The sequence below is a fragment of the Neolamprologus multifasciatus genome, chromosome 9, assembly GCF_963576455.1.
Source record: "Neolamprologus multifasciatus chromosome 9, fNeoMul1.2, whole genome shotgun sequence".
Taxonomy (NCBI): domain Eukaryota; kingdom Metazoa; phylum Chordata; class Actinopteri; order Cichliformes; family Cichlidae; genus Neolamprologus; species Neolamprologus multifasciatus.
Genome location: NC_140447.1, coordinates 11,693,144 through 11,710,977, shown reverse-complemented (window position 1 = coordinate 11,710,977; position 17,834 = coordinate 11,693,144). Strand labels below are relative to the sequence as shown.

At 38.0% G+C, this 17,834-nt stretch overlaps 1 protein-coding gene across 3 annotated transcripts; it reads left to right on the top strand.

Moving 5' to 3' along the window:
• The first annotated feature begins 975 nt into the window (after positions 1-975).
• Positions 976-17,465, top strand: LOC146511089 (uncharacterized). 3 transcript variants are annotated; one of them, XM_085172982.1, is made up of 4 exons: positions 976-1,083; positions 11,097-11,200; positions 15,155-15,751; positions 16,602-17,465. In XM_085172982.1, the coding sequence occupies exons 2-4, from the start codon at positions 11,183-11,185 to the stop codon at positions 17,277-17,279; spliced, it is 1,293 nt and encodes a 430-aa protein (XP_085029108.1). In that variant the 5' UTR covers positions 976-1,083; positions 11,097-11,182; the 3' UTR covers positions 17,280-17,465. The 3 variants fall into 3 exon arrangements, with proteins under 3 accessions (XP_085029108.1, XP_085029106.1, XP_085029107.1); XM_085172980.1 differs by lacking the exon at positions 976-1,083 and adding an exon at positions 9,661-9,739 and having other exon boundaries at positions 16,602-17,464; XM_085172981.1 differs by lacking the exon at positions 976-1,083 and having other exon boundaries at positions 9,816-11,200.
• The last annotated feature ends 369 nt before the right edge of the window (positions 17,466-17,834 follow it).

Genomic DNA, 17,834 nt, shown 5'->3' with positions numbered 1-17,834 from the left:
CTTGTGGCAGCAGCTGGCTACTGTTATTTTCACATGTGCATTGTGTTTTAAACAAACCCATTAATTAAATTGGTGATTTGAAGTAATATATGAAATATTAGTGTGGGTAAGTCCCAGATTTCAGTTTATTTGACAATAGCTACATTTAATAAGAAGATGTGAGATCCAAATATATGCTTCTGTCGACACGTATTCATTTTGATGAGGTTTACTGAACAAATTTGAATCATCACAACAACCAAAATGTTAGCAACACATTATAAAGTTTACTATTATAACTATGGTAACCATGTTTATGTTTGATTTAGCTCTTTTAGCCTTACCTGCTAACTCAAACACGTTCTGTAGGTGTCACATTTAGAGGACTGTAAGTTCACACACATTCAGACTTTTGCAAACCGGAGTTGGAGATTGCAGAGAGAAGGAGAAGTGTCTTGTAAAAACTTTACAAGTTATACAGATTATTTTCTCAAACAGCAACCAGTGCAAACATGTTTTTCTGGACTCTAAGAAGGAGAAAGGGACAGCCTGATATGTCATGTTTTTTGATATATTTTTTAAAAGTTGCTGTTTTTGTGCAGCACAGTTCTTATTTAATCAAATGCTCTTTGATTTATTTGAATTCTATAATAAAGGAGGTTACTGTAGGTGTTGGAGAGGAGAAAGCCCCTCTAAAAAAGTAAGATCTTTGCTTTGTGATGAAAATTATGTTGATGTTGTACATTTATAAATACACACATAAACATCCATGCACAGTTTTCTGGTTTGAAAGTAAATATTTGTCTGAATATTTGAGCTGAATCAGTTTTTACTGTGTAATTTGTAGATTTCTTCCCTCTGTGGAGTCAACAGCTTCATGCAGTCGGTTCAGATGATTTTCTTGAGGCACTGAGTGCAGTTTGAGTGCATTACAGCAGACTCTTCTTCTCTGTTATCGTTGTGTTTCCAGTGTGAGTGCAAGAAAGGGTCTCATGGATCAACATGTGGTCCCTGGGACTCCAGCCACTTCTGCTGCACCAGTCTCACCTCCAGCTGAGACTCAGAGGAACGAAGCAAAGAAAGCTTCCTGGTGGCGCAGATAAGGTGAGTTTAACACTGCAGAAATAAATAAATAGCAGTTTTATTATTATTATTGTTATTATTACTGGTATTTTTTACATAATTATTATTATAAATTTGATGTTATTGTCATCATTAGTAGTAGTACTAGTTATATTATATTATTATTTAAAATATTATTGTTATTATTATTGTTGCTGTTAAGTAAAGTAAGTGTATTGCATTTGTGCAGTGGTTACAGTGGTGACACTTATTAGACTCTGTAGGCTGTGCACCAGTTTTTCAGGGTCCTTTTAGGTGCAGTTGTTGCAACCACTGTCAATGTGACACCATCACAGAACAAGTTTATTAAACCAGAAGAAGAAAGAGAACTCTAATATGATGGCTGCACACCAGCTGGACCATTATAATCACATCACATTACTTCAAGGACTCCAAGAATGTTCATACAGGGAGGATAAATAAAGTTTTTGATTATTTATTATAAAAAAGAGATGATATATATATACGATGCAGCAGGGACTCCACCAGCTAACATGTCAGTTCATTTGACACATTGATTTATTTATCATTTCTTTTTCTCTCTCAGCTTTTCAGTTCCACATTTTTGCCATTTCTTCCACACTCAACTCTTTTCTACAAGGTGAGCCCACAGTGAATGTAGGAGAGGGCAGGTGGCATTAAGAGATTTAAATGGGCAATCTAGGGGCCAGTTAGTTCTTCCTTTGGTGAAAGCTGGGCTCTTCAGTTCAGCATGGTACACCTCCAAAGATTCTGCAACATCAAACCCTCTGTTTGCTAATGTTACATCACCTGGGCTGAGGCAGTCCAGGTAATTTCAAAAGTTTCTTTTTTGTTTTTAAACTTTAGATATAAACAAAACAAGAAAAGTAACATTTGTCACTCTCTATCTTCACGATGGAAGATTCATGTTCATCTCAAAAGTGTTAGCAACAGTTCTAGAAAAGGAGACAGGTTTGTTCCAGTTTGCAGAAATGTTATTATAAATGTTCAAACTACTGCACTGTAAAATCTAATTAGTTCCCAGAACTCAAAAAACTATGCAAACTCTTTACCTCCAAAAAATTGAGTAAAGTTTACTTAAGATGACTGTTAGGAGAACTTATTCATTGCAAGTATGCAGTACTAAGAATAACTTGATGTTCCTGAAGGTGCTTTATGAATTGTTGACCCACTGACACACATTTTGAGTTCTACTAAATCAAAAAACAATTTGTGGAAACCTGATTATGATTTAAAAAGAATGATTAACAACACTTCTTGTAATGGTGTTAAAATCAGCTCAATGTTTATTTTCAAATGCAAAAAGTAAACTACACTGCCGCCATGGCAACTATGACACGTTTAGAATCTTATGACCACTTTGTCCTTTGATCCTTTGATCTTAAAAAACCCTCAAACAGGAGTGAGACACAACCACTTTTAGTCCGTTATTCGCAGCATTTATGTTCGCAGCATTCAAACGTTCGCCAGAGAAATCTTTTTAAAAATTTCAATACTTTTGAGAGTGACAGTTTACAGATTCAAACATGTCTCAGAGAAAAAACAATAAAGAAATCCTTGAAGAGAACGAACACCTGGAAATAAACCAGAGAGACATGCAGTGCCAACTCCAAGACATGCAGGAGAAAAACAGAGCGCTGCAGGCAAAGCTTGATGAAAGACCGCACACAAAGGAAGAGTTTCTTCAAGAAAAAAGGCTACAGGAGATAAAACAGAAGGAAATGGATTTCAAGCTTCAGGACATGGAGAAACACAACAAAGGCTTGCAAATCAAGCTTAATGAAGCTCTGAAAAAAATTAAAGAACTCCTCCAAGAAAAAGAACAACAGGACATGAAGCAGTGCAAACTCCAAGGCATGGAGGAAAAATACAAAGCGCTTCAGGTAAAGCTTGATAAAACACTGAACAAAAATAAGGAGTTGCTTCAAGAACAAAAGCAACAAGAAATTAAACAGAAACAAATGGACTGCAAGCTTGAAGACGTGGAGGAAAAATACACAGCGCTGAAAATAAAGCTTGATAAAGCACTGCAAAGAAATAAAGATTTCCTTCAAGAGAGAGAACAGCAAGACATGAAACAGAAACATCTGGATTGCAAGCTTCAGAACATCGAGAAACACAATGAAGGCTTGCAAGTAATGCTTGATGAAGCTCTGCAAAAGAATAAAGAAATCCTTGAAGAGAAAGAAAAACTGGACATTAACCAGAGAGACATGCAGTGCCAACTCCAAGACATGGAGGAGAAAAACAGAGTGCTGCAGGTAAAGCTTGATGAAAGACTGCACACAAAGGAAGAGTTTCTTCAAGAAAAAAGGCTACAGGAGATAAAACAGAAGGAAATGGATTTCAAGCTTCAGGACATGGAGAAACACAACAAAGGCTTGCAAATCAAGCTTAATGAAGCTCTGCAAAAAAACAAAGAACTCCTCCATGAAAAACAACAACAGGACATGAAGCAGTGCAAACTCCAAGGCATGGAGGAAAAATACAAAGCGCTTCAGGTAAAGCTTGATAAAACACTGAACAAAAATAAGGAGTTGCTTCAAGAACAAAAGCAACAAGAAATTAAACAGAAACAAATGGACTGCAAGCTTGAAGACGTGGAGGAAAAATACACAGCGCTGAAAATAAAGCTTGATAAAGCACTGCAAAGAAATAAAGATTTCCTTCAAGAGAGAGAACAGCAAGACATGAAACAGAAACATCTGGATTGCAAGCTTCAGAACATCGAGAAACACAACGAAGGCTTGCAAGTAATGCTTGATGAAGCTCTGCAAAAGAATGAAGAAATCCTTGAAGAGAAGGAAAAACTGGACATTAACCAGAGAGACATGCAGTGCCAACTCCAAGGTGTGCAGGAACAATACGGAGTGCTGCAGGTAAAGCTTGATGAAACACTGCACAAATATCAAGAGCTGCTTCAAGACCAAGAACAACAGGAAATAAAGCAGAAAGAAGGCAAACAAGCCAAATTAGAAGAAGTGGAGAAAACATGCAAGAGACTTGAGCAGGAGAATACAGAAACAATCGATCAGTTGAGAACCCTCATCCTAGAGAAAAAAGTGCTCGTGGAAAAGCTCATGGAAAAGAAGAAGAAACGCTTCCGCTTCTTCTGGAGGAGGGACACTCCTGCTTTTTCTACTTTTTCTACTTTTTCTACTGCTGATGTCACCACGTCTTCCTCCACCTCTGTTCCATCTTAACTTTCACCTCTCCTCTCCCTTTCTCTCCCTTTCCCTCCTGACACCTCTCCCTCCCCTGTCTCCCTTTAACTCCTATCACCTGTCCCATCTCCCTCCCCCCTCTCTCTCTTTTCACCCTCACCCCCCAACCAGTCCCGACATTTGACTGCCCCCTCCAGAGCCTGGTTCTGTCATAGGTTTCTTCCTTTAAAGGGAGTTTTTCCTATCCACTGTCGCACCTAGTGCTTGCTCAGAGGGGATTGTTGGGGTTTTCTCTCCTCTATTTCTTTCCTCCTTTCTATCCCTTTCCTTTACCTTCTTCTTTACAACCCCCCCCCCCTTTCTATTTCCTCAATAATTTAATAATAAACACAATTGGCAAAATTTTAAAAAGTCAGATCAATGTCTTCATTCAAGAATTAATTGTCTTTGTTACGGGGTCATGTGTATTTTGTGTTTTCCTCGGGCTGGTGATCCTTGCAGTCGTTGAGTCCAGGAGTCCAGATTTTTAGTGTTTTAATCACATTTAGTGTTACAGTTTAGATCACAACAATAGGATATCCACAATTTAGGATTCAGACATTTGTTTTTTTCAATACCGTAATCATTCTATGATTGAGTCGTTTACAGAACCAGCAGTTAGCAGCAATAACTTCAGTTCATCGACATTTGCAAGCATTTCTTTATACACAGCATTTCTGTCAGGTTGAGGTCTGGACTTCCATGCAGTAGATTTGCTGCTGTGTTTGGGCTCATTATCCTGTTGCATGGCCTAATTTAGGAGAAGCTTTAGCTGTCGGACAGACGGCCTCACATTTGACTCTAGAAAACTTTGGCATACAGAGGAGTTCGTCGACTGCAAGGTGCTTATTGCTTGTGTCTGCAGAACAAGCTCAAATCACCACAATTGAACCAGCATATGTTAAGAAATAAATATATATTCTTAATGCTTATTTGCTGATTAGATTGTTTTATGAGAGGCCCAGACTTGACTAGGTCACAGGCTGACAGGAAACTGCATGTTTCTGCAGAATATGAGGACCAGACAGAGTGAAACTAAGTTCAGACAAAGGGTGACAGGTTGCCCTGGCAACAGACTTCAGAAAGGGGAAGTTATTGCAAGCTGCACAGGAAGTTTTAGTGCACAGGCATATTAATAAATCAGACACAAAAAAAAAGAGGAACTAAGTAAACTGAGTGTGTGTGACGTGCAGCGGAACTATATAACCATGCTGGCTTCTAATGTTTTCAGACTTGAGCTGGCGTTTCTGTGCTAAGTCTCCATTTTCCGGAAAATGTAAAATTAAAGATCAATTTTTGAGTTAGACCACTTTGAGCCGTGTCTTTTTTGGCCGTTAAAGAATACAAAGAACTTGATTTAATACATACTTGACAGTGGATTTGAGGTGTTTGTGCTGTGTTTGATTTTTGCTAAAGTTACTGCTGTGCATTATGGCCAAACCTCCACTTTGGTCTCATCTTTTAAAAATATGTTGCTCCAGAAGCCTTCAAGGGCAAATTTGCAAACCTCAACTGAGTTGTTGTGTTCTTCTTAGAGACAATAAGCTTTCTCCTGGCAGCCCTTCGAAACCAACCATACATGTTTTGTCTTTTTCTAATTAAACTGTCATGAATGTTTACATTTAACATGCTGTTTAAGGCCTGCAGAGGCTCAGATGCAGCTCTTGGGTATTGTGCAGTTTCTGTGAGCACTGAACAGTCTTTGGGGTGGATCTGAATGCTCCAGACTAGCAAACTTGCTCACGGTCAGTTAATCAAGTGCATAGAGCTCTGTGATGAATTTTCACATTTACTCTGTGAATCTTCATTCTTCTAGCTAGTCTTTACTCTTCTAGAAGCTTTCTTTGCTCACATGTCTGCAGCACTGAGTCTATGTCTTCTCCACTGCTATTCCAAACATGGTGCTGATGCAGGGGTCATTAACACAGTAAGATTTAAGTGCACAAAATGTTCACATCATAATAGTAATAATAATTAGAGGAGAGTATTATGTAGTCCAAGAAGTGTGTGGAGAAGAGAGTTCAGTGTGGAGGAGGGAACCACGGCGTTCAGGAGTCAAACTGCTTTGGGGGAAAATGCTATTGCACAATCTTGCTGACCTGCTCCTGATGACGCAGAGTCGTCTTCTTGATGGAAGGGTGGTAAACAGTTGGTGGGAAGGGTGGTGCATGTTAGCCATGATGCTAGTGGCTTTCCCAGTGAGGTGTAAATAACCTGTAGACTGGGTAGAGAGCTGCCAATAACACTCTGTGCAGTCCACACTATCCTCTGCAGGGCTCTGCGGTTGGACGCGTGGCAGTTTCCATACCAGACTGTGATGCAGTGGGTTCGGATGCTCTGCATGGTACCTCTGTAGAAGGTGTTAAAGATGGGTTTGGATGTGCACCTTCTTCAGTTGCTGCTGAGCTCTTTTTGTCACTGATTTGGTGTTGCTGGTCCAGGACAGGTCCAGGGGCGGATCTAGAGAAATGTTCCTAGGGTGGCATGGAAATCAAATGGGGTGACAAAATCAAAGCCTTGTTTTAAACACATATGCACGTGTTACATATGGTTAATGCATAAGTATATGTTTCATATAAATATGGTCTATAACTTAATTATTTTCTATAGCCCACATAATTAAACATTTCTGTTACATAAAATGTGTGAATTTGTATTTTATGTGCTATATAGCCTTTATAATAAATAAGTATGTAACCAATGAGTATAAAATCCAGAAAGCTACACAAGTCTAACTTAAGCTTCACACTGTTTTTTGTTAGAAAAACAGTCAAATTGTTACTGACTACTACTACAGTCAGAAATATGCACTGTCACAAACAATATTTTAAACCAAATTTTTCATGATTTGTTGGGTTAATAATTTGAGGTCCAAAATATAATTGGCCATTTTTGGCTACTTTTGATTGTTTTTGTTTAGTTTTTTTCACCTCGTCTTTCTCGGCATCATTCTTTTTCAGCACAACCTCACATGTCCAAATTTACAGTTATTTATTCATTGACAAACTGTATTAACACAACTGGTCTGAAATCACACAAACACATAAAATCCTAGTAGTAGTTATATTTTCTTTTCACTGCAAAAAGTACTAACAAGTTTAGTAAATTATTTTCATAACTTGAAATGCAAATATAAATTGTAAATTTTTAAAAAAAATTATGCAAAACTGTAGTAAATAATAAAGTTCTAAACAACTATTCATCTAAAAATGCAGCCTGTGCATCTCGTGTTTTTTTTTTTCTTGTACAGCCATTTAAAAATACTAAGACTTTGCTTGCGAAATTTTGAACACAGTAACACATCTGGTCGATTCTAAGCTAACCAGTTAAAAATAAAGAAAAAACAACTATATGTGCTGTTGAAGATTTATCTGGGAACATAATATATGACATGACCCTGAAAGAATAAACAACATCTTTAGGAATTTCTATGAAACTTTATACTCACCACAAATAAGCTCACTTAAAAATGATATTGATCTGTTTTTGGACAACATAACTCTTCCAAAATTACTAGACAGTCAAGAATGGCACTGGATTTGCCGCTGACACCAGGTGAACTCCAGGAAGCCCTGATAAGAATGCCCAATAATGAGGCTCCAGGTCCAGACGGCTTTCCAGCAGAAGTGAGTGAACTTTGACAGAGTGAACTGGAAAGTTTTACTTGCAACCAAATTTGGTTTTAGAAACTCTTTCATAAACTGGTTAAAAATATTATATAATTCCCCAACAGCTTGTGTCAGAACAAATGACCAAACATCCTCCAGCTTTTGTCTCTTGAGGGGCACCAGGCAGGGATGCCCACTCTCCCCTTCACTGTTTGTAATTTTTATTGAACCACTAGCAGCAGCAATTACAGTAATTAGGGGCATAAAATGCAAGAATGTAGAAGATAAGATCAGTCTTTATGCAGACGATGTGTTGCTTTTTCTCCAAAACTCACAAACCAATCTCTGGGGTGATTACATTGATAAACTTCAATAAACTGGTCAAAATCTACAGTCTTTCCAGTTAATTGCTCTCTGCGTAATTCTAATGTCTCTTCTGTTTTTTCTTTTCTCAACAGGTGATCCAGGTGATTGTTTTTAAGTGCCCTTTCTCACTGTCCCTCTTCCCCTCTGTTTTCTTTCTCTCCCTCTCTTTCTTTCTATGTTTCTTTCTTTCTCCTTTTAATGTCCCCCAGTCATGTCTGTCCCATCTGTAACAGCTGAAAATAAAATAAAATAAATACATAATAATAATAAAGGTCAATCAAATGGACCAATATGGCAAGGCCATAATGATCCACTTGGTAAAGTAAATCCATTGGGCATCTTTCTAGGCCTTTAGAAAATAATTCTGATGAGGAGCTGTATGTGAGGCATTCAGGGAACACTGGCCATTTATGTGGAGCGAAATCTGTCTCAAAAGTCTTACAAATGATACTCAATTGTATATAGCATTTGTATTCTATTTATTCTACTGTATATAGTATTTTATTTTATTCTATTCTATTGTGTACAGTTGCGTACAATATCTTATTCTTATCTTATTCCAGTGTTTTTCTAAATTTCCCACATGTGGGACTAATAAAGGTTATCTTATCTTATTTTATCTTATCATAAACTAAAATTTTAGAAAAGTGTTCAGTGATTGATAAGTAACTTTTGAGGACTCACAAGTGTGCGCTTCGATCCACAGACAAAAACAAAACAATGTTTTGTTTGACAAATTCTATGAAACATTCACGCTCCAGTTTGTTTGTTATTCAGAGATTTCATGGCTTCATGGTGCAGATGAATGACTTTTTGCACCAATCAGGCCGAGTTTATCTGCAAAGCAACACAAGTTATTATGAGGTTCATCAATCAACCAGTCAAAGATCTAACCTTACTGAGTGGGACCAAGTAGCTATCTATACTTTTCCTATGAAAAAACCTTCTAAAGCTGTCTATAGTTTTACTTCCAAAGTTCATCAGCTAACAGTTTGAATGCCTGTAATTATCAGGCTGTACTCAAGCCAGTTAATTAGTCTGAAAACTGCTGTGACTCCAAACCCAAGTACCCTCCTGGGAAATTATGGCTAATGTCACACTTGGATCTGCTGATAGAGAAGTGAGTCCGTGTAACCTTTATTAAATCAGGCAAAACAACACATACATATTTACTGTGGCGGCCTGCAGAAAGCAAAACAATAAATAAATGGGGGTAAATGTAAGCTGAAGCCATCTGATGTTTATGTTCATGAATATTACACACGGAAACATTTTGACTTTTTTTTTTATTGTTTACTAAAATACTTTTAAATCTCTAGTTTTAGTTTAAGAACCATCTAGTCCAGCAGGTGGCGGTAATGCGCGTTAAAGCTCTAACCGCCAAAGTAAAACCCAAAAGAAGAAGAAGCCGCAGAGTTCCCACTCATTGCGTTTGTGTTTTAGTTTATTTTTCTTCCTCATCTAAAGTGAAGCACTAAGGTAACTTTGATCTGAGTTCAGTCAATCTTGAATTTAGGTCCTGAGTGAAGTTTTCTGTTACTCTCCTCGGCTCTTGTCAGTTATTTGTGAACCTGTTGAAAGAAAAACCCACTACATTAAGTCAAGCTGATATAAACTAATTTACAAGAAAATATCAACAAATGCTAATGAAACACTGAGAAGAAAAATGAAGAAAGCTTTTATATTAGCTAAGTGTAATCAGAGTTTCTGTTGTTTTATTAGCCTGTTACTAAGCGCTAGTTAGCATCTCTGTGTGTGGCACCTGCAGTTTTTGAATGCAGCCCAAGCTAGCTAGCTAGCGCCACCCTTCATCCATATAAGGTCACTTCCAGCTCCAAAAAATCCCAACATGTTGGCGGTAAAAGTGCTATAATGAAATCCATTTATGAGAAATGTAAAAATAAATGTATTCCAGGCTAAAACACAGCTGCCTTTGTCAGCGCAAAGTTGTGTTGTCCCACAGGGCATGTGATTGTAAAAACCGGCCTCACTCTGAGAGGCCTGTTGTTAGAATCATTTCAAAGATGATTTGATCAATTCTGATCAGTATTCAGTAAATGAGTCCGATTAACTGTTAGCAAAATAATAATGATAGGCCAGAGATACCAGAGATGCATTTTCAAAACTTATACAGCCTCAAACCCTAAGAGGGGATCTGTGTTCTTATCACATTTAAAAGTGCTGCAGATTTTTTTAAAGCTTCAAACAAAACTGAAATGGAGGAACAAATATATATAGAATAGTCTTTTATTGTCTTTGTACATATTCAACTAAATTGTGGGTGCTCCACACCAACTGTGCATGGAAAACAATATAAATAGTAAGACAGTAAGAATAAATAACATATAAGAGGAGTATATACAAAGAGGAGGAAGGCGCTCATTAGAGAACAGAATGCTTGAAAGTAGTACAGTGGACTTGATACAAGTAGAGAATCGGAGGGTGACCGAGTGATGAGGGTTACTCAGATCATGGCTCAGATTTCTAAACCCACTCAGATAGGATAATCTTCCACGGCACACCTGATCATTTCTCACGGCACACGTATATGCCGCGGCACAGTGGTTGGGAAACACTGTACTCGTTTATGCAGCTCCATTGATTTTTCTGTTTTTGTTCTTGGCCAGGGCCTTTTTTAAAGAGGAATTGCTCTCCTGGTACTGGTGTGCCATACTGCTGAATTTGGTATCGGTGCTCAAACCTTTTGTGTCTGTTTTAAACAAGTTTCCCACCCAGGGAGGCTAAAATTGTTGTTTGTGCTCTCAGATGAACATATGAGACACTTTGACTCTTCAGTGCAGTGTGGAGCCTAACAAAGTTCTGTTTTGTGTCCCAGCTGATCAGCAGGAGGAGAAGAGTCTGACGGAGCAGCAGAGGAAATTTCAGCTACTTGGACTCAGCTCAGCCACTGCAGAGAAAACAATGAGTTCGACACAGAAGGTGACAGATACTAGTGTTAAGAAATACTCCATTAACCCTTTAAGGCCTGTTGGAGCAGGAATGCTCCGTTTTGCGTAACAATTTTAAAATCCCGGTAGAACTGCAATTAAGCTAGCACAATTATTTTATTTAGGAGGACTTGTACTTACATCTTATGCCATCAGCTTGCCCTAGGTCACGTTTCCTTCCACATATGTATTTGCAAAAATTGCATAAAAAGCACTTGCAGCAAAAAAACATAACATACCAGAAACACACTTTGCCGATCCGATCAGCTGTTCATAACACTTCCTACTTCATAGCACTTCCTACGTTGGAATAGATGTCAGCAAAAACTATCGTATGTCCGACTTTACCTGCCAAAACCTGCCTTCAGCGATACCTATACTGGTGTTTTTAAAAATTTGTTTGACTTTATTGTTTTCTGTATTGTTTCTGGGATTCTTAGAACTTAAATTGCACTGCTGGAAATAGTTTATTTTGATGCACATGCACATGCTGTTTGTTTTGCAAACTTGCATATATTTATGTGTATTATTATGTATAATATTTATTTTTGTTTTTCCTGCAGTATATAAAAATCTCAAAAATACTCAAAACAAATTTCCTGTGGTTGGAAACAATGTGCAACTTTTTTGCATTTACAGTTTTGAGGGATAAACCTCTAAAATTTCTCTAACTAGAAATATGTGTAAAAACAATTTTAAATTTTTTGTATTTTATTGCACTTTTTTGCACTTTATGTAGTTACTATGGACTTAATGCATAGATATTATTAAAATTTGGGATATAATGGTCATATTGATGTATAGCAACTTGAAATGCTCCCAAAAATGGCATTAAGGGCATGTAAAAATATAAAGATAAGCTCTGACAAACTTGTTTCTATGGTAGGTTTTAAAGGGTTAAAAGCTGAAGTACTGATATATATTTTATGCAAAACTAACTGAACCTTGTGCTATATTATTGTAATGTAATAATCATGTAATAATACAATGCCTACATTGTAGAGGGTGACTTTGCCTCTAAAGAGGAAAATGGGCAGGGAAGAGGTTAAAGTGGGATTCAGCAGGATTCAACCCTAAAATCAGCTGTAGTGGCTCAGTGTGGGGAAAAGAGTCACAGCTCACAATCATTTCTATTGAGAGCTCCAGTAGATTTTCTTAATGTACAGGCTGTGATCAGCTGACCTGCTGCTCTCTGTGGATGTACACAACTGAATTCAGCCAGATGTCTGCAGATGTTTCATGAGTTGTCCTGGCTGATTTCCATCCTCTACACCAGGGGTGTCAAACTCAAGCCACACTTAAACATTTATTGAACACACTAAAACCATGTTGTTTAAACATAAATATGAATAAAACCAGACATGAATATTATTCCACAATAAATAAACTTTAACTTTAAATGTTTTGATCTTCATAAAAATATATCCTGTCAAAATTATGCAAGTTAGAAATATGAACATGCTGCCAAAAACCCCAGAAAAAAGAAATGAAAACATACACAAGGTTCGAGCTGCATGTAGACGGAGCTGGGGCATTGCTGCAGGAATGGAACTAATAAACTGTGCGGGCCATTCAGTGTCGTACTTTGCCTTGAGTGTATCATTACACTGCAGCTCCATCTGAATCTGCACAGGTGCAGTTTCCACGTAAATGGGTTGAGAAGCAGCTCAAAATTCTCTTTTTGTGCTTCACAGTCACCAAAGCGCCGCGAACTCAGTGCGTTCAGTTTATCAGTGTGTGATGCACTTTACCCACGTACACACACGCACACACACATGGTACGTTATTGCCAGATGCAACGTTTATTCTGAGTTTTTTTATTAGTTTTGACAGTCCGCCGTCTGGACAGCTCCCGTCTCAGCTGATCCCAGCTTCCCATCCGCTGCTCTTCCGTGTCACTAAAAAGGGGAAGGAAAGACATCATCAGCCCAAACTCCATCAGCTGTGTTCTCACCTGCCTCTCCAGCACCGCCCCGTTGAGCTCACTGCACCACTCCTCCTCTGCAGCCGCGCCCGGGACCACACCTCCACCACAATCAGCAAAGTGCGCCGACTTGGTTCAACATTACTTGCAACATTACTTTAAATCACATTGTGAGACAAACTGCACACAAACAGTTTGTGTTTGCTGATGTTTGTTGGGCTGATAGAATCGCTGCATTTGAAATTACCTGCCACATAAAAAATATTACTCTATTTATTCTCGCTCGTCTTCTGTATTGCTAGCTAGATGTTGAAAACAAAACAAAACACTGGCCCACTTTAACCCCTAACTAAGGCATACAGCTTATGATTAGTACATGATCAGGATTGGATTGCATGTGTTAGTGTTTCACTTTGATCTTTGATACCTGCAGTGATGAAATAACTCCCCTCAAATGCCTTAAACCAAAAGTAACAAGCCTGTTTTGAAAATGTAAGGAGTAGAAAATACAGATATATATTTTTTTAATGTAGAGAGTAAAAGTAAAAAAACCCTCAGGTTACAGTCAGACTCTGACTTCATCCTTCACTGAACCAAGCTAGTAACTGTTACATTTTGTCACATTTATTATTAGAAATATATAAGAAAATTATAGAAATATATAACAGGAAACAGCAACAGGAAATATAAAAAAAGTACAGATCTGGTAAACATTTATTACTATTCTGAGTGTTAGCATTAATATTTGTGTACAAGCAGGAGGGATGGGCATGATTTTAGAGTGTTTGAACAATGATTAATTATCTTTAACACCAGGTTGGATGTAATGTGTTACTTAGAGCTGGTCGATATAAGATTTTTTCATATCACGTTATGTTTTTTTCATTTCAGGCGATAACGATATATATCACGATATAAGCCAAATAACTATATGTGTACGATTTAAATGTGCCGTTGCTCACAAGTAAAATGTGAAATAATCAGCAGCTTGTTTTGATTTAAATATTTATTTCCCATAATAAGTTCAACAGGGTAGATGTACTTAAGGAACATGAGACTTTTTCAGATAAATAAAGGCAAATATTGCAAACTACACAAAAGGCAGCCGCTAAAGCGTTTAAGTTTCAAAATAGAACAAACAAAACAGACTACTAAATTGTCAATTCCACTTAGAAACAAAATATTAATTCTAAAAATAAATCTTAGTTAGTTTAATTTTGTCTGTTCTTCTGTAAAACAAACTTTTGTCAATATCAAATAAACTGAGAACTAAAAGGAAATTCTCAATCTCTCCTTGTTGTATAGCTTAGCTTTTCAAACAGTTTTAACAGTTACTTTAGTCTGACAAAAGCCGAATGACGAATTAGCGCTTTATTTATTGTATTTCCAGACTTGCTTTCGGCACAATTTACGGTGCGCGCTACTCTGTTTTTTGTCAGACTTGAAATAGCCAAAATACCTTCACACTACGGAACGTCTATGGCTCTTCTGTTCGACAATCTCTCCGGCCTTGGAACCATCATCTGTTTTCTCTTCGGTAACCTTCGGTCACGCTCTCGGTTGATTTTTTTCTAGTCGGCACACTCATTTCCTCCATTACCTGGGCGGCACGGCGGCTGGCTGCTTCCCAAACAAATACACATGTGCGGCTTGGCACTTGTGCTGTCTGTAACAAGTCACGTGACGTGACGCTGCGGCTGTGATTGGTTCGGCTCTGCGCTAGTTAATTTGGATTGGCTGTTCTTGTTCTTTTTTTTTAAGAGGACAAGAGAGATGAGGCCTGTCGCAATAGTTACATTTTTCTATCGAGAAAAAGTTATTTCGCAATACATATCGTTATCGTTCTATCGCCCAGCTCTAGTGTTACTACTACCAGTAGGTGGGGAAAAGAGACCTTTAAGGTGTTTGGTGCCACACTCCACCTTCAGGTTTAAAACTAGTGTTAATGGAGGGAGTTTAAAGCTTCAGTTTGTTCAATGAATGCATTTCACTCACTGCCTGTTTGTATCTCTGTCACTGCAGGACCAACATGGACCGAGAAGTCAGCGCTCTCAGGAGGCCGACAAACCTCACAGAAGAAAGAGAGAGAAAAAAAACACCTGTGACGAGTGTGGGAAGGATTTTACTTTGAAGACTAAACTAAAACAACATCAGCTCATCCACACTGGAGAGAGACCGTTCAGCTGTGACTTGTGTGGAAAGTTGTTTTCCTGGAAGAAAGCCCTAAAAACACACCAAGTCATCCACAGTGGAGTTAAAGCTTACAGCTGTGATCAGTGCGGCAGAGCTTTTACTCAAAGTAGCAGCTTACAGAGACATCTAGTTACCCACTCTGGAATTAAGGCATACAGCTGTGACATCTGTGGAAAAACCTTCAGCCAGCTACGGAGCCGAAATATACACCTACGCATTCACTCCGGAGAAGATGTGTACTGGTGTGATCAGTGTGGCAAATACTTTACAACAGACGCACACTTACAAAGCCACATGTTTACCCACACTGAGGAGAGACCTTATCAATGTGACCTGTGTGAGAAGACTTTTAAAGCTCCGCATCACCTGAGACGACACCAACAGATCCACACCAGAAAGAGACTCTACAAGTGCAGTTACTGTGAGGTATGTATTTTTATTTTATTCTTGTAAGTTCAGTCTGACTGTTTGGAACAAGTCTGCTCATTAAATTGTGTTAGCATGTTAGCACTTCTACTGCACCGAAGAGTAGCTCTGAGCCATTATTCAGATTTTCATTTCACTTATGATTTTTGTTTACACGATCATGAAAAACGAAAAATGCTGAAAATTGATATGTTGCTGTTATTTAATCTTCAGGCAGCTTCGTGGTATATCATGGTGTTATTATTTCTGCATAAATGGCCTTTGGTTTACAGCGGCTCATTCCTCTGTCAGGTGTAAATGGAATAAAATAAAACATAAAATAAGTACAAAACCAAACCCTTCAGTAATCTTCTCTTTATGGTTAACAAAGTTGTATTGTTACGTAATGGTATTGCAGTATTGTAGCCGCAGTATCATTGCTTACATATAGCTTCAGTACTTTTAAACATTAGTGTTAAAATACCCATTTAATGTTATAATTGCAGCGTCATTGGGGGTAATAGTTTTTCTTGTATCCCGTCAGCTGAGTGTTATAACTGCACAATTACAGTGTTGTTAATGCAGTATTAAATTAGTATTATTGCAGTGTTACAGTAGTTTACCATGGGTACCCTAAAAACAGTAGTGTGGTAGTACTTAAGTGTAAGTCAGATGTTACTGTAATATTAAAGAAGTATTCCTGTAGTATTATGGTGGTAGTATTGTAGTTATTGTAGCCCAGTAAACTGAGTGTGTTAATCGAAACAGTAAAATGTAATTGGACGTCTGCTGAGATGCTCTTTATTTCAGGCGACATTCAGGATAAAAGTGTTGAAGGACTGACTTACACTGTCTTTGTGTCTTTGTTTAGAAGCAGAGCGACACAGATGGATCCACTTCTCAACCCTGTCATCGCTGTGGTGGTGGGAAAGACTTTCGTTGTGACATCTGTGGAAAAACTTTCAGTCAGCAAGACGGCCTAAAAATACATCAACATAAACACACTGGAGACAAACTGAAATACTGCAAAGAATGTGGGAGAAGCTTCCCCACATCAGGTGACTTAAAACTACATAAACTCTTTCACAGTGGGGTCAAAAAACACCTCTGTGATCATTGTGGGTCATCCTTCACCACTGCAGGTCACCTTAAAACACACAAACGAGTCCACACAGGAGAGAAACCATACAAGTGCAGACACTGTGACAAAAGTTTCTCACAGTCAGGTAATCGTAACGAGCATGAACGTACACACATGGAAGGAAACTACAGCTGTGAGCAGTGTGACAAGAGCTTCAGTAATCTCAGTTCATACTCTGCACACAAACGATCCCACGTTACTAATAAACTTTTTCACTGTTACCAATGTGCCAAAACATTCACTTCATTATCTGCTCTGTGCAAACATCAGCGTGATCACGCAGGGCTGAAATCGTTCCCATCACAGGATGACAGCGAATCTGAAGAGAAAGAAACATCCTCTGGTTTCAGGGTCCAACTTAAAACCCTGGAGATCAGGCTCCACAGAGTTCAGATAGACTCTCCTTAAAGTTCTAATGAGGCTATGAATCAAACTGTTCATGTAGTTCAATGTTAATCTTTATAAATTGTTCTTCTGTAGTGTTTGTGTTCAGTGGTTACCTTCCTTTTTATTTTTTCAGTGGCTGGAGGAAAAATCAGTTTCCTGTTCAAGTTTTTATTGAATGTAGTTTGTTAAATAAAGTTCTTAAATAAAGTTTAAAGAATGTTAAATAAAGAATTGGTTTAACGACAAAGATTTTGAGCCGTGATGTCATTTCCTGTATTTCAGAGTAAAGACTGAAGTGACAAATGGAAACATGTTTACAGTCATGGAATAAACACTGATGGGTCATCTGTAGGAAGTACTATTGCTGACCTGACAGACTCGTAAATAAAAATAAGTAAAACTGATTTCGTAACATCTGTAAATGATCTTTTGGCTATAGTAGATCTTTGACTTTTTCCTTTTTTAATTGTTTGTTTAAAATAGTTTTCTCTAGCTTAAGGCGTACGGTCCAGGCCTTCAGAGCAGTGGTCTGACTGTTGGAAAACCCACTGAATTCACAGTTGATGCCAAGCAAGG

What these genes read in the sequence shown, in the direction of transcription:
- LOC146511089 (XM_085172982.1), top strand. An exon ending in ACAAGTGCAGTTACTGTGAG is followed by an intron (nt 15,752 to 16,601) that starts GTATGTATTTTT and finishes GTCTTTGTTTAG; the next exon opens with AAGCAGAGCGACACAGATGG.